The sequence below is a fragment of the Coturnix japonica genome, unplaced genomic scaffold (genome assembly GCF_001577835.2).
Source record: "Coturnix japonica isolate 7356 unplaced genomic scaffold, Coturnix japonica 2.1 chrUnrandom339, whole genome shotgun sequence".
NCBI classification, from domain to species: domain Eukaryota; kingdom Metazoa; phylum Chordata; class Aves; order Galliformes; family Phasianidae; genus Coturnix; species Coturnix japonica.
Window position 1 is genome coordinate 462,286 of NW_015439867.1, and position 19,432 is coordinate 481,717.

Sequence of the window (19,432 nt, forward strand, 5' to 3'; positions counted from 1 at the left end):
AGCGCAGCATTTACAGATGTTGTGCTTTAATAAAGCTTAAAGGCAGAGCTGCTTTATTACAAGGGGGGGTGTGTACCCCGCAGCCCTGAACCCTTCCATTGTCAGTTCTAACCCTAAACGCTATTTGTGGGTGCACAAAAGGGGCCAAAGGGGTCTGATATCAGTTGTGGTTTACATATCTCTATCCCTTTCCATATCTCAAACCCATGAGGCTGAGATTTGACCCCAGACCCTTAAAGTGGAGCACAGGGAAGGGGCTGGACTTAATGTCCACAACAGGAGGGAACCAAGAAGGACAAACACAACAGCTTTTACTTTCCACCAAAAGTATTGTGTTTTGTTTTTTTTTGTTTTTATATCAACTGATGTTAAAAAATACAGACTCGTTTTACAAGAATAGCACCATTTCTGTTGTATGATACATTAGCACTCCTGCTGGTGATAACGCGGGGAGGGGAGGGGATTCGCGATACCTGCGTTTGCCAGCTCCCTTTATGGGGAGGGGGCTTCAGACCTGCCAGATCGATTCCCACCCTCCGCCCGACCTCACAAAATAGGCCTTCCAGGAAGGCAATAAATAAATAAGCCCGTGGTTTTATGTCTCAGTCTGCCCAGTGACAGCGCTGGAGGGTCCCAAAGGGGAGCGCGGGGTCGTGCCATCCGTTCAGTGCAGAAGTTGTGATGGGAAACGTTCGGGTCCTCAGGGGTGGGATTGGTTGGATTTTATGGTATTGGGCTGGATTCCTTTTTCTCTTTAAAAAACAACATCAAACAAACAAACAAACAAACACACAAATAAAACAAACTCTTTTTACAAGAAGCAGACTGGGCCAATATCCACGCCAAACTCCTGATCGGCTCCGCCAATGTCCATAGGTGCAATATCTACAATGGGCAGGCGCGAGGTCTTCTGCGACCGGTACTCGATGACCGTCTTGCCCCATTTGCCAGTGTGTTTCTGGGGAGAAAAGGAGGGCAGGGATGTCGTCAGCAGCTCCATCCCCACAACTTCAACCCCACCTCCCCATCTACACCTTTCTTTTGCATGCAACCTACCGTGCAGCCGTCCTCCAAGACGCTGTAGGTGAACCTGCTGTTGCCCTCAGCTCTGATCTCCACGTCGTTGGATCCCTGGATGAGGATGGCTTTCTTCAGGTTGCCCGTCTCCTCGTCCATGTAGGCGACGCTGTTCTTGCAGTGGTAGGTGACGTTCTGAGTGGCCTCGGTGGACATCAGGCGCAGGAAGGTCATCTGGATGCTGGCAGTGTTGGGGGACAGGTTCTCATCGCCGTAGCTAAACTGAAGGGAAGAGGTGAAGAGTTAAAGCCTGTGGACATCACAACTGCCTTACTCTCAGGAGCTTTTTGGGAAGGCTTCCATGCTTCTGGTTCCCAGGTGGCTGAAAAAGTCACAGAGTGGTTTGGATTGGAAGGGTCTTTAAAGATCATAACACCAACAGAATCGCAGAATAGCTGCGTTAGAAGGGACCTTAAAGACCACAGAACCATGGAATGGCGGGGTTGGAAGGGTCCTTAAAGATCACAGAACCGTGGAATGGTTGGGTTGGAAGGGTCCTTAAAGATCACAGAACCGTGGAATGGTTGAGTTGGAAGGGTCCTTGAAGATCACAGAACCATGGAATGGCTGGGTTGGAAGGGTCCTTAAAGCCCACCCATGGGCTGGTTGCCCCCTGTACATCACATTACCCAGGATCTGACCCAAAACCCAAACCTGATGTCTGAGAGCACTGTCCCAACACTCCCTGAGCCCCGTCATCTTGGGGCTGTGCTGTGCCCAACACCCTCTGGTGCAGAACTTTTTCCTAGCACCACTGTAGGGCCAGAAGGGGCTGTAGGGCCATGAGGCCTCCCCTCATCCTCATCTTTTCCAGGCCAAACAAACAGAGGGAGCTCAGTTGCTCCATCCAATCCTTTTCCTTTGATTTGTGGAGCTAAACTGACCCAACTCTACACCTTCAAAATAGCCCTAAAACTTCATTGAAATCCATCACTGTAACTACAAGGAAGGATCCAGGTGGGATCAGTCCTCCAAAAGGACACCGGGGGGACACTTACGTGGAAACCACCATTGATGGTCTCTGCAAACCAGACGTGCTTCTTGTCTTTTGTCTTGCTGGTCCACCAGTTCTTCTTGGGGATGCTGCTGGGGGTTGGGTAGACGCATGTCTCGCCTGTCTCCATGTTGCAGTAGACCTTGATGGCATCCAGGTTGCAGCCTTGGTTGGGGTCGATCCAGTACTCGCCTGCAGTGAGGAGGACAAACAGAATGCTCATGGGGTCACGGAGGTCTAGGAGTCATTAAGATTGGAAAAGACCTCAATGATCACCACATCTAAATGTCCACCCATCTCCACCATGCCCATGACAGAAGCACAGAGTCATTAAGATTGGAGAAGACCTCTAAGACAGACCCAACTGCTGCCTCATCCCCACTAGGCCATGTTCCCATCTCCCACCTCCTTGGGCAGCCCATTCTGGTTCTCAACCACTCTTTTGGAGAAGGAATCTTTCCTAACAACCAACCTGACTGCAGATTGGTACAAGGATGCTGCGGATGCTCTTCTCTGGGGAAGAAGGGAGGCCAGGAGAGGCAGACACGGAGCTCTTACCGCTCTTCCATTCGGGATGGCACAGCTTGATGTCACGGCAGGTCCTGGCCGGGTTCTTCTTGGAACCCTCAGGGCTGCGGATGCTCTCAATCTGGTTGTTGAGGGATTTGAGTGTGGCGTCCACCTCCACGTCGTGCTGCCGCAGCCCTCCGGCCGCCTCATCTGCCCTCATGTAGCGGATGGGGTCAGGACCCTTCTCTGTTTGACCCAGACCAGCAAAAGCAGACATGTCGATGCCAGTGCCTGGGGGGCCGGGAGGACCGGGAGGACCGGGGTTTCCAGGGGGACCCTATGGGAGAAAGAAGTGATGCTGATGGGCTGCTCTGGGAGCTGGACCCCATTCCCTGCCTTCCCACACCAGGACTCACCGCAGGGCCGGGTTCACCACTCCGTCCGCGGGGACCGGGAGGACCAATGGGGCCAGGCATGCCATTGGAGCCATCTTTGCCAGAGGGGCCAACAGGACCGGGGGGACCCTAAGAGAGAGCCCCAAAATGGGGGGAAAAGGCATTGTGAGGCCTCAGGGCAGGGAAGGAGATGGAGAGCCATTAACTCATGGTACTAATGAGCAATCAGGAGTGAACAGAGGCTGCAGGTGCCCAGGGAGGGCAGTGCTGCTCCTTCTCCTTTCAACACCACTGTCAGGACTTACTCTGGGACCGGAGGGACCAGCGGGACCAGCAGCACCTTGATCTCCAGAAGGACCCTAAGGAGGAAGCCGGGGTGGTCACAGCTCTGTGGTCAGCACATTAACCTTGGCAGAGCCTTGGTGGCCACAGAGACCCCAAAGGAGCCGCATCCTATGGGGGGGCTCAGCGCTCCCCAAACCAACTTACGGGTGGTCCGGGCAGACCCTGCAGACCGGTGAAGCCGCGGTGGCCCTTCAGTCCTCTCTCTCCAGCCTCTCCTGTTTCACCTTTGTCACCACGAGGCCCTTGGGGACCCTGAAGTGGGGACAGGGCCGTGTCGGGCTCAGGGTGGCAGACCCCTGCCTGGCACATGGGATGTGCTGATGTGCTCAGCACCACTCACCGGCATTCCTCGAGCTCCAGCAGGACCAGAGGGACCCATGGGCCCCTGTGCACCCTGTGGGGAGAAAAAAGGACATCAGAAAGTGCCAGGGACCAGAAACACCACCTTGAAGTCATGAATTTGGGATTTCAGGGGTGTCTGAAACAGCTCCATGCTCTGCACCCCACTCCAGAACCAACAGCTGTTGGTGCCACACAGCATCTTTAAATGCTCTCAGCTGGAGCACTGGTGCAAGGAACAAACCTTGAGGGGAACCCCTGCAGATTTTCAGCCATAATGAGACCCTAAACCCTAAACCCTCGCTCCGCCACTCACCGCCTCGCCTCTGTCTCCTTGTTTTCCAGTGGGACCAACAGGGCCGGGAGCGCCGGGGGCTCCAGGAGCACCGGGGGCACCCACAGGTCCGGTCTCACCACGTTCACCCTGTAAGCAGATGGAGCAGAGGTCAGATCTGTGCAAAACCCTCCAGCCTTTGGCATGGGGACAGTGAGAGTCAATGGGGAGCACACGGCAAGCTCACCTTCACACCAGCTGCACCATCCCTGCCCGGGGGTCCATCAGCACCGGGGCTGCCCTAGGAGGAAAACAGGATGTTATAACCCTGGGGTGGAGCAGGATTTGTGCAAAATCTCCTTTCAATGCTGGAGAAAAGACACCAGGGAGCTTCAGGAGCCAAGTTGTGCCATGGGGTTGGTGATGCCTGATGTTAATGTGATGCTGTTTGGGTTTTGCTTACCTCACGCCCGGGTTCTCCAGCGGGACCTGTCAGCCCAGGGGGGCCCACAGGGCCAGGGGGACCTCGGTCACCTGCAGAGCCAGGTGCTCCTTGCTTGCCAGGTTCTCCCTGCAAGAGGGGAAAAAAGTGCATGAATGTGAGAGACCCCAGTGCAGCCCCTTCCCTGTTTTTTATGTCTCCCAGACCCCTCTGCAACAAATAACCACTGATGGTTTTCCTGCCCTGGCTTTAAGCCTTGCACCAGCGGCTCCTGGTGGGGAAAAGGAGCTTTGCAAAACCACAAACCACCTGGAAATGGTATCCCCACAGGTTGCAAAAAGGGGATGGAGACCCCTGAGATGGGTTCCAGAGTATCAGAGCCCCCCCACATTTCCACACCCTATAGGATTCAATGCACCAAATGAGAGTGACCCACTCACCGATGGACCTGGCAGCCCAGGGAAGCCTCTCTCACCACGCTGTCCTGGGAGACCCACGATACCACGTTGTCCTGCCAAACCTTGAGGGCCGGGGGGGCCGTCGGGACCCTGCATGGAGGCAGAGAGGGGGATCAGACCCAGAACAATGGCACCGTGCAGCCAGGGGGTGCACAGAGGAAGGAGACCCCAAAATCCTCACCGCGGGGCCGTCATCGCCGGGTGCACCCTTCTCGCCAGGGGGGCCAGCAGGGCCTTGGAGGCCAGGGTCACCAGCACGGCCAGGGGGGCCAGCATCACCACGAACACCCTTGGGGCCATCTTTGCCAGCAGCGCCAGGAGGTCCGGGGGGGCCTGGGTTACCCTAATGGGAAAGAAAGAAAACCAGAAGTGGCCAATCTTCATCACCCACATCCCAGTGCTGCTTGGTTGAGGAGTTAGGACCTTAGAAAAGTCCTTTTCTATCATTGGAAAGGCCAAAAGCCAACATCAGAGACACGAGCAGGAAAGCCCCAAATGTCCATGTAGGGACACAGTGCTCCCTCCAGCACACAGAACAGGGAAGCAGCACCCAAACCCCAGGTGGGGGCAACCCCAGAACCCCACCAGACTCACATTAGGGCCAGGTGGTCCCACACGTCCAGCAGCTCCAGGAAATCCTGTGGCTCCCTGCGGAGGGAATCAGGAAATCAGAGAAGAGATGGAGAGGAGAAACATGGCTCAGACGCAGCTCAGCCCCACAGCTGTTCCTTCCCCATCCCGCAGCCCACACCCCAGTACTCACAGGGGGACCCTGAGCTCCGCGAGCTCCTTTGGGACCAGTGACACCAGTTGGACCCTGGAAAGAAGAACAGGTTACAAATATGAATGGGAGCTGCAGTGTGCCCGCACTGGGGCCGTGATGTCCTGAATTTCGGGGTCTGCCCCATTTTGGGGCTGTACCTGGGGTCCAGGAGCACCAGAGGGACCTTGGGGACCAGGAGCGCCAGCATCACCCTTCTGCCCGGGCTCTCCCTGCTCGCCTTTGGCACCGGGTTGTCCATCGGCGCCCTGATGGGGACAGCAGCCACCATGAGTGGGGTGAGGATGTGGGGTGAGGACGTGAGTGTGTGATGGGGGCTTTGGGGTCAAACACTCACTGGGGGACCAGCAAATCCAGCAGGACCAGGAGGACCAGTCTCACCACGCTCACCCTAATGGGGAGAGAAGGGGGAGGTTGATAAATAAGGGAGTTGATGGGGGGCTTAGGGTGATGGTTAGGGGCACCCAGGGGCTGCAGACATTGTGCTTACAGGGGCACCACGGGCACCGGCAGCACCAGATGGACCAGGAGGGCCAGATTCACCCTGGAAAAGAAAGGATGGAGAGGTGGAGGCACTGCGGTCATTCCATGGGGCGCACTGTGGGGGGCTGTGATGCTGCTCTCACCTTCTCACCGTTGGGACCAGCGGGACCAGGGGGACCAATGGGACCCGTCAGACCCTACAGGAGAGAGAGAGATGAGGACGTGGTCCCTGTGAGCATCCTCTGCCAGCCCACCCCATGGCCATGTCCCACTTACACGTGCGCCGTCCTTGCCTGGAGCTCCCTCGGGTCCTTTCTCCCCAACATCTCCCTGTGGGATGGGATGAACGTGAGCCGAGCTGAGACCTGATGTCACTCAGGACACTTATGGGATGCATCACCTTACCCGGTCACCCTTGGGGCCAGCAATACCAGCTGCTCCTCTCTCACCAGGCATTCCCTGCAGCCCTGGAGGACCTTGGGCGCCATTGGGACCAGCTGGACCGGTTGCACCCTAAAAGCAGAACAGGGATGCGGTCACTGGGGCTCCGATGGCATCACGGGTCTGTGGTGGTGGCAGTGCCACACACCCTCTGTCACCCACCTTGGGTCCGTCAGTGCCGGGTGTTCCAGGCAGCCCACGGGGACCTTGCAGCCCTTGGGCACCAGGAGAGCCACGTTCACCAGGGAATCCACGTTCGCCCTGTGGTGGGGGAGGACAGTTAGAGAGAAGCCCCCTGAGGCTGCGGTGAGGGACATTATGGCATTGTCCACAGTACAGAGGGCAGCTCCTCCATCCCAGGTGGGATTGGGGTGAACTGGGAGGAGAGGGGACACCGAGCCACTGGAACTGTGGGGTTCTGATGGCTTTGGTGGGGGTGGTTGGATTCTGCTCCCCCCTTGGCCCCCAAAACCTTCCATGAGACAGGAGGAGTCCTGTCCCCAAGAGGGGGGACAAGCAATACTCACTCTGGGACCAACAAGACCGGGGGCACCAGCTTCTCCGGGAATACCCTGCAGAGAGGAGCGAAGAGCCAAGAGTCAGCACTGGGGGGGTCAGCACTGGGGGGTCAGCACTGGGGGGGGCCAGAGAGGGCTAAGCCCCTACTCACAGCCCAGGGATGAATGGGCTCACCTGGTCTCCGGGTTTGCCGCCCTCCCCAGGGGGACCTGGTGGTCCAGGCAGTCCCTGTTTGGGGACAAGAAGTGGCATTAGGGGGGTGTCCACCTGCATCACCCCAATCCCCGCCATGTGTCCCCGCTTACCTGGAAGCCAGAAGGACCGGGGGCTCCTTGCTCTCCTCTCTCACCCACAGGACCCTAAAGGAAGGACAGCAGTGACAGCTCTGAGACATCCCCTCCTTTGCAGCCCTTTACTCACCCCAAGATTATGGACAAAATCCATATCACACTGGGCTGAGGCAGCTGGCACACAAAATCCCCACACTCCATCACTGGGGGTTTTGCCCACTCCTTATCCCCAACATGCCTGGGGTGTTTTTCCACCCAGATCCGGGGGCTACAGCCCCCAACCCCATATTTCAACCATCTGGCCCCAAAAGGAGAAGCAGTGACACTCACGGCGGGTCCAGGGGGGCCAGCAGCTCCTGTTTCCCCATCCTTGCCAGGAAGACCCTACAGAGGAGAAATCCCCAGCACTCAGCCCTGTGCCTCAGTTCCCCCATCCACACACAGGGCACAGTGCAGGGGAACCCCACAAGGTGATGTGATGGGGTCAGAGTGGCACAAGGAGCTCACCCGCAGCCCTGGGGCACCAGGCAGTCCTTTCTCTCCGGCTTTTCCAGGCTCACCCTACAGGGAGGACAGAGGATGGGGTCACACAGAGGATGGGATCACACCTGCACTGAGCTTAGCAGCTCCGTTTTGGGGCAGAAAATGGTCAATACTCACATTAGCACCTTTAGGACCTGGGAAACCCATCACACCGGGCTGCCCACGAGCACCCTGAGGGCCGGGGGGGCCGGGGCGGCCATCCTCTCCAGGAGCACCCTATATGGGGAGGGGGACATCAGCGTGGATCACAACAGCCACCCCCAACAGTCCTTCCCCCACCCCACGGAGCATCACTTACAGTTGGACCGACTTTGCCTTGAGGTCCCGCATCACCGGGGCGACCGGTGAGACCCTGCGGGGGAAGGAAGCAATGGGGGCTGCAGTGAGTGGCCCCCAGTTGGGAGGGGGACACACAAGGAGCCCTTTTCCTGCCCAGCTCCAGGGCTGAAATGGGGCTGGGATGAGGGCACAGGGGACTGCATGCCCCTAAAGAGCATCTTTATAAACCCCATGGAGCATCTTTGGTAACCCCAAAAGCAACCGAACTCATCCCAAATGCATCCTAACTCATCCCACAGAGAACCTTAATTAGTACCAAAGAGCATTTTCACCCCATATGCACTGTGAGAAACTCCACCTGCACCATCACTACCCCTAAGTGCACCTTAGCTGATGCCAAAGTGCATCCTGATTAGAGTCAAAAGCAACAGAGCCAACCCCAAAGAGCAGCTTCATGACAAAGCTCATATTGGCTAAAACCAAAAGAATCAACCTCAGAAGAGTCAACCCCAAAAGAATCAATCAACCCCAAAAGCTCCTTAACAAACCCCAAATGTTCTGTAACAAACCTCAAACATCCCCTAACCAACCCCAAATGCTCCTGAATCAACACAAACGCTCCTTAACAAACCCCAAACACCCCTTCACCAAAACCCCCTGTACTGTCCCCAAACCCCACCTTGCTGACCTCACACTCAGCAGCCCCCACCACCACCCCACACCCCTCTGCCCCACCTGAACCCACCCAGCACCCCCACATCCACTATATGGAGGATGCTGTTCCCCCCCCAGCTCTCACCCTTGCTCCAGGCAGCCCGGGCTCTCCAGGACGTCCGGGGTCACCGGTGGCACCTTTGGGACCAGCGAGACCAGCGGGGCCACGTTCACCTGGAGCACCCTGTGTGGGGCAGGAGGGGGGCACAGGTTGGGGAGGGACCCAGGGAGCTGGCACTCCCTATAGGACCCCCCCATAACCCCGATGTCCCACCTTGGGTCCAGCCAGCCCGTCCTGCCCGGGGAATCCACGATTGCCAGGAGCACCCTATGGAGGAAGAAGAGGGGCAAAGTCAGGGCTGTTTGTTGGGTTTTTCTCAAGGTGGGGGGCAGCCCCCTGCACACACCCTCTCTCCAGGGGGGCCCACAGGGCCAGCAGCACCAGGTTCACCACGAGCTCCTCTCTTGCCTTCCTCACCAGCCGGCCCAGGGGCACCTTGGGGTCCTGCGGGGCCCTGAGGAAGAGGAGGAAAAGGGGTCAGAGCAGCAAACCAGGACGGGTTGGGGGTTGGGGTTCAGCTCCCCCCTCCCCAATAAAACACCCCCCATCTCTGGGGGTCCACATGGCGCTGCATGTCACGACGGCGCCGGGGCTCAGCGGCCCCCACAGCGGGAAGCGGCCCCACGCATTGAGGTTGGTTAATGAAGCGATGGGGGAATGTCCCCGGCCCCGGGGCTGAGGGGGGGCACAGCGCGGCCCTAACACAGAGTCTATTGTTCCCCCTCCACCCCCCGCTGCAGGAGGGGGGACGCTGCCCCTCGAGGGGCCTCGTTAGGGGAAGAGGTTCGTTAGAGACGCGGCCCCGCAGCGGGGTCCTCCCGGATGGAGGGGGCTGGATGAGCCCCCCCAAAACTCACCGTCTCACCCTTCGGTCCCTGCTCACCCTTGAAGCCTGCGATGCCGGGTTCGCCCTGGGGGAAGAGAGGGCGGTGGGCAATGGGCTCTCAGTGCCACCATCACAGACCGCATCCCAGCCCCAGGCCTGTTCCCATCCCAATTCCTACTCCCATTCCTGGCCTCATTCCCATCCAATACATCCCCATTTCTACCCCCCATTTCATCCAATCCCCATTTCTATCCCTATTCCATCCCATCCCCACTTCTATCCCTATTCCATCATATCCCCATTTCTATCCCTATTCCATCCCATCCCCATTTCTAATCTTTCCATCCCATCCCCATTTCTATCCCTATTCCATCCCATCCCCATTTCTATCCCTATTCCATCCCATCCCCATTTCTATCCCTATTCCATCTCCATCTCTCCAGCACTTTTCCTGCCCCTACCCCTATCTTCACCCTATCTGCATCCTTGTCCCTATCCCTATCCCCAGCAAATCCCTGTCCCCATGCTTTCTCCATCCCCGTCTCCATTCCTTCTCTGTCCCCACACTGTCACTGCCCCCCATCCCCTTTCCTGCTCCCATCTCTATTCCCACTCCGTCACTGTTCCCAATTCATCCCCATCTGTATCTCTGTCTCCATTCCTTTTCCTCTCACTCCTGTCTCCATCTGCTCCCAGCTGTGTCCCCATCCCCATCTCAATCCCTAACCATGGCTGCCCCTTCTTAATCTCCATCTTATCCTTCAGCCTCATACCCTTTCCCATCCCACATTTCCCATATCCTCAACCCTATCGTCCCCCGTATCACCATCTGTGTCCCCCGCCCTCTCCTCATCCTCAAACTCATCCTCATCCTCATCCTCATCCTCATCCTCATCCTCATCCTCATCCTCATCCTCATCCTCATCCTCATCCTCATCCTCATCCTCATCCTCATCCTCTTTCCTGTCCCTATACCTACCCATGTGCCCATCCCATCCCCATCCCATCCCCATTCCATCCCACTCCAATCTCGTCACCCACCCTATTTCCACCCCACCCCATCCCATCCCCATTGGCCCCTTTGGGGACCTGATGAGGGTCTCCTGGGAGTGACCATGGGGCTCATGGGGAGGGGACAGAGAGTGACCCACAGCGGGGTCCTACATGGGGGCGTGTCCTGCGGCACGGTGGGAGGGGCCTATGACAAGGTGGGCGGGGCTATTTCAATTGTGGGCGGGGTCTCCGGGCAGTGGGCGGGGTCATAGCCGGGGTCCCCATGTGGGGTCTCAGGGGGTCTCTTACCATCTGTCCTTTGGGTCCCAGTGGTCCGGTGGCACCTTGGGGTCCGGGGGGGCCTCGTGGGCCGGGGAATCCTGGAGCTCCTGCAATGCCTGGGGCACCCTGCAGGCAGACAGCAGTCATCAGAGGGGGCACAGCATGGCCCCATGGCCCCCAGTGTACCCATGTCCCTCAGCATCCCACAGCACTCTGCCCATCCCCCATCATCCCTCAGCCCTCATCAACTCCCCATGGCCCCCAACGTGTCACAGTGACGCCCACAACCCCCCAATGTCCCCACATCCCACAATACATTACACACCCCCCAGCAACTTCCCACCCTCCCAGCCCCCCAAACACCTTCAGTGTTCCCAGCATCTCCCCCATATCCCCCATAACCCCCAGCATCCTCCAACCCTCCCCCATCTCCCAGCACAGTTATGACTCCCAGCATCCCCACCAGCTCCACCCCAAAGGTTCTGGGACCCCTCCCCACTTCCCACCCTGGTCCATACTCACCGCTGAGCCCTTGGCACCGGGGATGCCATCAGTCCCTGGGTTGCCCTAAAGAAGAACAGTGAGATATCTCTCACCCTGTGCCTCAGTTTCCCCATCCCCAAGCACAGGATAAACCCCCCTGCTGCTCAGATTCAACCTCCCTCCCACTCCCCACCATGTCCCCAACCCCACAGCTCCTGAGCCAAGGCAGATGCCACAAGGATGGGACATGCCATGGATGTGACATGGCAGGGATGTGACATGCCATGCATGTGATATGCATTGGGGACACTTACGGGTGCACCAGCAGGGCCGGGAGAGCCGGGGGTACCAGATTCGCCGCGGGGTCCTTGGGCACCCTCAGGACCCCTTGCGCCAGTGGGGCCAGCTTCACCCTGGGGGGAGAGAAGTGGGGTGAGATGGGGCATCGTGCCTCAGTTTCCCACCCCCAATCCTCCCCACGTCCCTTGGTTCACCCCTTACCTTTGAACCGGGGGCTCCGGGGAAGCCGGGGGCTCCAGCAGGGCCGACGGGTCCCTGGGGGGGGACAGGAGAGTGTGGGGGGGCTGCTCAGGCTGGGAGGGCTCCCAGAGAACCCCTATGGGTCTCAGCAGAATGTTGGGGTGCAGGGTCAAAGCAGCCCTATACTTACAGGGGGTCCAGCAGGGCCGGGGAGACCATCATTGCCACGAGCACCCTGGGGGGAGACAGCAGTCATGGGAGGGGTCACAGTACCCTGATACCCCCCCTGTGCTATAGGGCCACTGTCACACTCACCGCAGCACCAGAGGGGCCGGGACGTCCTCGCTCTCCAGGCAGCCCACGGGGTCCCTGTGGGGGTGGAGGGGGCACAGTGTTGGGTCAGGCTCAGTGCAGAGGTTATGGGGTCCATCCTCCCATTCTGTGCCTCAGTTTCCCCTATGCCCACCCCTTGCACTCACCATGGGGCCGGGGGAGCCGTTCTCACCCGGTGAACCAGATTCACCCTATATGGAAAAAAGAGTCAAGAAAGGATGAGCCCCAGGTTGAGGTACACAGCCCCACATCCCCACAGCATGGAGGTGGTTGCCCCCCACTCACCTTGGCTCCAGGTGCCCCCGCCTCTCCTTTGGCACCGTCCAAACCGGGGTAGCCCTGGTTGGGGGGAAAGGACAGAGGTCAGAACAATGTCAAGGGGGGGCATAGTAGGATATAAGTGATGGGGGGACAGTGTGGGGTGGGGGGCACTCACTCTGTGTCCTTTCACTCCAGGGAGACCAGGAGTCCCAGGGAAGCCACGAGCGCCCTGTGGGGAGAAATAGGGTTAGGGTGAACTTGAGGTGGGAAGGGGAGAAAAAGGGTTGGGGGCAGCGACGGGGGCAGCTTTCAGTCCAGTGCTGCCTCACCTGGGGGCCAGGGGGGCCACGCTCGCCAGGACGGCCAGGTTTACCAGCTTCACCCTGCAGGGAAATAATGGGGTTTTAATGGAGAGGAAGCAGCGCTCAAAATGGGGGCATCAGTGCACCGAGCTGCCCATGCTCAGCACTGCTGGTACGGGGGGACTCACATCGTCACCGGGTTTCCCAGGTGGTCCTGGAGGTCCCCGGGGACCCATTGGGCCCTATGAGGGACAAATAGACAGAGGTGAGGTCAAGGGGGGGTGGGGGGGCAGGAGGCATGTCCCCAAGTTGAGGAGGGACACAAAGGGGGGCAGAAGTGGGGACAAGGAGGGGACACTCACAGCAGTGCCGGGTTCGCCGGGTTCACCGGGGCTGCCTTGAAATCCTTGAGGACCCTAAAGTGGGGAGAGGGCATAGAGGGTGGCATGGGGGGGGGATGTGGGACACCCAACCAGAGCCCAGAGCCCAGGGGGCTGCAGGTACTTACAGGTGCACCAGTGGGGCCAGGGGGGCCACGGGGTCCCATGGGGCCCTGTAAGGAGAGAGATGAGGGACAGTGTCACTATGGGGAAGAGGTGGCTGTCATCACCATCATCCCCCCCCACCCAAAACAGAGGGTGCTCCCCCCCGAGTGGTGGTGATGCTGCAGGTCTTCCATGTCCCACAGTGGGGCTGCGGGGATGAGACACCCCCTGTGTCCCACTATAGGGATGAGACCCCCAGGGTTGTGTTGTTGGGTTGTGGGCTTATTTGGGTTGGGGGGAAGCAAAGTGGTCATCACCATCAGCACCTCCCCCCCAAAAAAAAACAGAGGGTGCCCCCTGAAAACACTGGTGATGGTACAGGGTCCCTTATGGGACACCCAGGTGTGGGTTTGGGGTGTTTTATAGGTGAGATGGGGGGGGGGGTGGTTGTCAGCACCATCACACCCCAGACTGCAAAAACAGAGGGTACCCCTCCCCAGAATGGTGGCTGTGCTGTGGGGTCCCCCATTGTCCAACAATGGGGCTGAGGGGTTGAGGCCCTGAGTGTGGGTTTGGGTTTGAGATTTTTGGGGGAGAGGGGTTTGAGTTGTGGAGGGAGTCCTGGTTTTGGGGTGGGAAGGGGTTTGGGGAGGGGGAGGCTTTACCATGGGTCCCTGCATGACGCCCATCTGTGCTCCACCCGCCTTCTCATCGAAGCCGCCCGCCATCTGTGCCGCGAAGTTCTGCAAACAGAAAAGTGCTCAGCCCTAAAACGGCCATTTTTCAGCCCAAAATGCTCCCCCCCTCCTCCACCCCACAATACTCACTCCACTAAGTCCAGGGGGGCCAGCAGGTCCGGGGGGCCCAGGGGGGCCAGGGTTCCCAGGGGTGCCGGGTTCTCCATCCCTTCCACGGGGACCAGGAGCACCCTGTGGGGGGGACACAGCACTGTTGTACCCCAAAACACTCTGTGTTGATGGGGGGGGGGGGCTTTGTGCCCCCTCCCCCACTTCTGGGGGTGCACTCACCTTCTCCCCCTTCTCACCACGGTCCCCTCGCTGTCCCTGCTCTCCTGCCGGGCCCTAAAGAGGTGAGGGGGGGGTCAGCTCTCCCCAGCACCACCCCCCCCCCCCTTAAAAAGCTCCCACCCCCTCCCACAAATATTCCAGCAATGTGCCTGGAGACATGAGCTCCCACCTGTGGTCCTGGAGGCCCTCGGGGTCCTACAACCTGTATGGGGAGGGGGGGTGGAATAATGGGAGGGTGAGAGGAAGGCACATGGATACAGACCCCCATGGTAACAATCTCCCCCAACACCCCATTTTGGGACACCCCCCCCCTCCCCGCCTGCTCTTCATCACTTACATCTTTAATATCTCCGGGTTCTCCCTTCTGACCCTGCAAAGCAAAGATGGGGGTGAGAGAAAGTGGGGCTGCCCCTCTTGTGCCCACCCCCAACTTTCTGACACTGCCCCCCCAAGAAGTGACTAACCCCCCCCCACATGAAGTGAATCACCCCTCCCAGGAGGGGACAAACCCAAATCCCCACACACATATCCATGCCCCCACCCCTTCCATACCTCTCCCCCGCCCCTCTTAATAAAGTGAAAACCCCCTGAATTGGGGATTATGTTGGAAATGAGGTGGGAGGGGGGAACAGCCTCACCTTGGGGCCAGGTTTTCCTGTTGGGAAGGGAAAGAAACAATGAGAAATTAGAACAAGGATTGGGGGTGGGGGGGGGTTGAACTGGGAGGCACTGGGGGGGGGGGCTTGGGGTCCCCCAAGAAGCGAAGCACGCTGAAGCGGAGCCACACGCTTAGGGCTGCGGGGGGGGGGGGATGCTCAACCCTTCAGCCCTCCATGGCTGGGGGCAGGAAAGGGTTAAAAAAAGGCAACTTTGGGGGCTTTGGGGTGGTTGAAATTGGGGGGTGAGGGTTGGGGTGATGTGGGGAAACTGAGGTCAGCACCTCTTCCCCATCACTTGGGGTTTGGGTGAATAATGGGAGATTTAGGGCGGCCATAACAATGTGGGGAGGAGAAACAAACCCAAATCCAAGCAGGGGCTGTGACCCCCCCCTGTGGGGTAGTGCAAAATGGGGGGGGGTGCACTGAGAATGAATAAAATGGGCAGAAAATGGTCACAACTGGGGGGAAAAGAGGGCAAAAAGGAGGGGAAAAGTGCAAAAGGGGGAACAAAAAAGTGGGAGAAGGGGGAAAAAGGGGCAAAAATTAAGGGGGGGGGGATAAAAAGAGGTAAGAAGGCCAATAAAGGGGTAAATAGGGACTAAAAAGAGGTAAATTAAGGTAAAAAATAGTGGGGTGGGGAGTGTGGGGGCAGAAATGGATTAAAAGGCAGCAAAGAAAGAAGCAAAAAGGGAATAAAATGGCCAAGAAGGTCAAAATGGGGCAAAAAAATCAACAATAAAAGGGAAAATAAAGCAAAAAGGGGTGGAGGGGAAGGCCAAAAAGTAGGAAAAGAGGAGAACAGGGGGGAAAAGGGGGCAAAAAAAGGGCTGAAAATTGCTAAAATAGGAGAATAATGGGCAAATGGAGACAAAAAGGGGCAATAAGTGGGGAAAGGGGAAACAAGGCACAAGAGGGGCTCCAAAATGGCAATAAAAAGAAGCAAAAATGGCCAAGTGTGGCCTAAAAGTTAAATAAAGGGGAAAAAAATCCCAAGAAGGCCCCAAAAGGGCCAAAAAATGACAATAAGGGCAAAAAAAGGGGAGAGGAAACAGGAGAAAAGGGGGTAAGGAAGGGGGAATAACGAGGCTAAAAGAAGGAAGAAGTGAGAATAAAGGGCCAATAAAGGCAAATAAGGGGCAAGAAAGGGAAAAGGGGGCAATAAAAGTCCCACGAGGAGCCCAAAATGGCAAAAAAAAGTGACAAATGGAGGCAAAAATTGGGCAAAAAATGGGAAAAGAGGGAATTAAAGACCCCAAAGGGGCAAATAGTGCCAAGAATGGGGGAAAGAGTGTCTAAAAAGGGTAATAGAAGGATGAAGAGGGGTCAAAAAAGGGGGCAAATAAGGGCAAAAAAAGAAGGTGGGGGGGAAATGGAGGAGAAAGTGGGCAATAAAAAGGACTCCAATAAGGCAAAATAGGGCAAATAGAGGCAAAAATGGGTAATAAAAGGCCAAAAGGGGCCCCTAAAAAGGCAGGAGGGGGCCAAAAGAAGTGGAAAAGCAGCTGTCTGGGGGTGAGAGGAGATCCCGGGGGGGGTTCCCTATGGGGAGGGGGGGCCCTATTAGGGAGGAGGGTCCCAAGTTGCCTTTTCCCCGCCGTCCCCATGGATCGGCCCCCATCCATGGGGCAAGAAGCGCACGGTAATTTATTTATCGGTGCAGGGATTTGGGGAGGGGGGGGGGGGTAATTAAAGTGATTATTGGGGGGGGGGGCTCATAAATAAATTACGGGCGGCGGCGGGCGGCTCAGCGGAGCAGACGGGGCAGCACTCTCCGAAGGGGATTTCGGGGTTGGGACAATCCCGAGGCTCCTCGCAGATGATCTCGTCGCACAGAACGGTTCCCGTATCGCACACGCAGATCCGGCACGGCTCCGGTTTCCAAACGTCTTTGTCGCTGTAAATCTGCCCGTCCTGCACGCAGCCCCCGGAGGCCTCCGCTGCGGGGGTGATGGGGTGGGGAAAGGGGGGGAAGGAGTGGGGAGGGGGGGGGCACGGCATCACCCCCGCACCGTGGTGGCATGGGGAACCCCCCACCCTCCCCCTCCCCGAGCCCACCCTCCTTCCCCTCCCGGTTCGCCTTCCCCGTGCGCAATGAATGGAGCGATTCATGGGATGGAGTGAAACGCGGGTATTTGGCAGCGAAGGGGGGGGTGGGTTGGATGTGATGGGTTGGATGTGATGCCCCCCATCCCATCCAGAGGAGGAGGAGGAGGAGGAGGAAGGCTCCCCAAGCAGCGAGGCGGTGCGCAGCGGGGTGTGAGGGGTGGGGATGGGGGGGGATAAGTGAGGAGACCTCCCCCCGGAGTGTCCCAACCCCGGAGACACTCGGTGTCACTGCGCATCACGGGGACAATCAGCGCTTTTAGACAGGATTGAACCTGGGGGGGGGGATAACGGGGAGGGGGGGGCAGTTCCCGGTACTCCTAGGGAGCCCAGAGGGGACATGGGGTCTGTAGGGTGTCCCCAAGAGGTGTTCAAAGGTCCCAAAATCTCAGGTGGTGCCCCAGGGTCCCCAGTTGTGCCTCAGATCCCCAAGTGTTGTCCCCGAGGTGTCTCCACTGTCCCCACATTGAGCCTCAGCATCCCCAGGTGATCCCCTGATGTCCCCAAAAGAGGCCCCAGGAACCACATGAGGGGCCCCAACGTCTCCACGTTGTTCCTTGGGGACTCCATGAAGTGTCCCCAGAATATGTCCCAGCGACCCCAAAAGGGGCCCTGAAGTCCCCATGTGGTGCCTTGGGGTCCCCAAGAAGTGTCCCTAACTGGGGTCCCCCACAGGCGGCTCGAAGTCACTGTGTTGTGTCCCCCTTGGGGATCCCCCATCACGCTACACCCCAGGGTCCCAAAGGCATCCCCGTGTGTTCAGGGGGTACCCCAGGCTCCCTGGGATGTGTCCCCACCACAAGGTACCCCTGTATGGCCAGAAGCCATCCCTGAGACCCCCCCCAGGAGGTGTCCCTGTGCCTCAGGGATGTGTCCCGGTGTCCCCACAAAGTGCTCCAGTGTCCCCACAGACCCCCCGGGGTGGCCAGGAGGGGCCCAAAGGCTGGACCCCATGTCCCCAGTGGGACCCCATGTCATATCCCCAGCTGTCCCCCACTGCCCCACACCACAGCTCTCTGTCCCCACACTGCACCCCACTGTCCCATCTGTACACTATGGTCCCAATGCTGCCCAAACCCCATTCCCAGGCTGTCCCGCCCCCCCATCCCACACAATCTCCCCCTGTCCTTACACAGCCTGCACTGTCCCTCGCTGTCCCCACCCCACCCCCGTCACACTCCCCATCTCACATCACCCCATTTCGTCTCAATGTGTCCCCCACATCCCCACACTGTCCCCCCTTTGTCCCCATACATTCCCCTTCAGCCCCGCACCGTTCCCTGCTGTGTCTCCCCCTCACCACCCTCACACTGTCCCCATTTATCCCACACTGTCCCCTCGTACCCCACAGCTCCCCCCACTTCCCTCCACTATCCTCACCCTTTCCCACCTGTCCCCCCCCATCCTCACACAGTCCCCACACATCCCACACTGTCCCCCCCCTTCCTGCTGTTCCCCCACTATCTCTATACAGTCCCACCTGCCCCCCACACGCCGTCCCCATCACTTTCCCCACTTATCCCAAACTTTCCCCATATATCCCTCACTGTCCCTCCCACCCCACGCATTCCCTCTGCCCCACACCGTCCCCCCCCATCCTCACACTTTACCCCATTCCCCCCCCCATCCTCACACTCTCCATCACTTTCCCCACATACCCCTACACCGCCCCCCCATCTCACGTCCTCCTTCCCCTTTTTCCCCCCACAACCTCCCTCAACGCCACGCTGTCCCCCCCCCCACACACACACACAACTTCCACTCTCCCCCCATCCCGCACCCCCACCGCACCGCAGGGATCCCGCAGCTCCGCGTCCCGTCGGGGTGGAGCGGGGTTGGGGTGGGGGGTTGGATCTGGGGGGGGCGGCGGGTGGTACTCACGGAGGTCGCGGTCCTGCGCGGCTGCGGCGGCCGTGAGGAGGAGGAGGAGGAGGAGGATCGCGGCGGAGCGGGGCGGGCGGCGGCCGTGCATGGCGGGCGGCGGAGCCCCTCTCACCGTCCGTCGGGCCGAGCAGTGCCGCACCGCCCCGACGCCGCGTATATGTCCCGGCGCGGCCCCCCGGGCTCTGTAACCCGAGCCGGGACGGCCCCCCCGACCCTCCTCCGGGACGGCACCGGCGGGTAGAGAGGGAGGGAGGGAGGGAGAGGGGAGGTGTAGAGGGGGGGGGGGTCAGGGGGAGTGCCCCCCCCCCCCCGCAAACACATGCCCGCACGCACACACGGACACGGCCGTGCTCACGGTGATCCGTTGA

The 19,432-nt window shown here is 58.7% G+C and overlaps 1 protein-coding gene across 2 annotated transcripts; it reads right to left on the bottom strand.

The window, feature by feature from the left end:
* Positions 1 to 309: 309 nt before the first annotated feature.
* On the bottom strand, positions 310 to 19,209 carry COL2A1 (collagen type II alpha 1 chain). Of its 2 annotated transcripts, XM_015850384.2 has the most exons (54): positions 19,062 to 19,209; positions 16,805 to 17,014; positions 15,057 to 15,073; positions 14,756 to 14,788; positions 14,588 to 14,620; positions 14,419 to 14,472; positions 14,218 to 14,319; positions 14,056 to 14,133; positions 13,414 to 13,458; positions 13,268 to 13,321; positions 13,094 to 13,147; positions 12,933 to 12,986; positions 12,779 to 12,832; positions 12,628 to 12,681; positions 12,489 to 12,533; positions 12,325 to 12,378; positions 12,200 to 12,244; positions 12,031 to 12,084; positions 11,844 to 11,942; positions 11,569 to 11,613; positions 11,074 to 11,172; positions 9,803 to 9,856; positions 9,292 to 9,399; positions 9,159 to 9,212; positions 8,970 to 9,068; positions 8,190 to 8,243; positions 8,009 to 8,107; positions 7,856 to 7,909; positions 7,679 to 7,732; positions 7,364 to 7,417; positions 7,233 to 7,286; positions 7,067 to 7,111; positions 6,702 to 6,800; positions 6,504 to 6,611; positions 6,375 to 6,428; positions 6,242 to 6,295; positions 6,106 to 6,159; positions 5,953 to 6,006; positions 5,756 to 5,863; positions 5,598 to 5,651; positions 5,429 to 5,482; positions 5,016 to 5,177; positions 4,817 to 4,924; positions 4,398 to 4,505; positions 4,182 to 4,235; positions 3,977 to 4,084; positions 3,662 to 3,715; positions 3,466 to 3,573; positions 3,282 to 3,335; positions 2,998 to 3,105; positions 2,630 to 2,918; positions 2,076 to 2,263; positions 1,057 to 1,299; positions 310 to 958 (listed from the first exon to the last, which is right to left on the bottom strand). In XM_015850384.2, the coding sequence occupies exons 1-54, from the start codon at positions 19,150 to 19,152 to the stop codon at positions 812 to 814; spliced, it is 4,473 nt and encodes a 1,490-aa protein (XP_015705870.1). In that variant the 5' UTR covers positions 19,153 to 19,209; the 3' UTR covers positions 310 to 811. The 2 variants fall into 2 exon arrangements, with proteins under 2 accessions (XP_015705870.1, XP_015705871.1); XM_015850385.2 differs by lacking the exon at positions 16,805 to 17,014.
* Between the last annotated feature and the right edge of the window lie 223 nt (positions 19,210 to 19,432).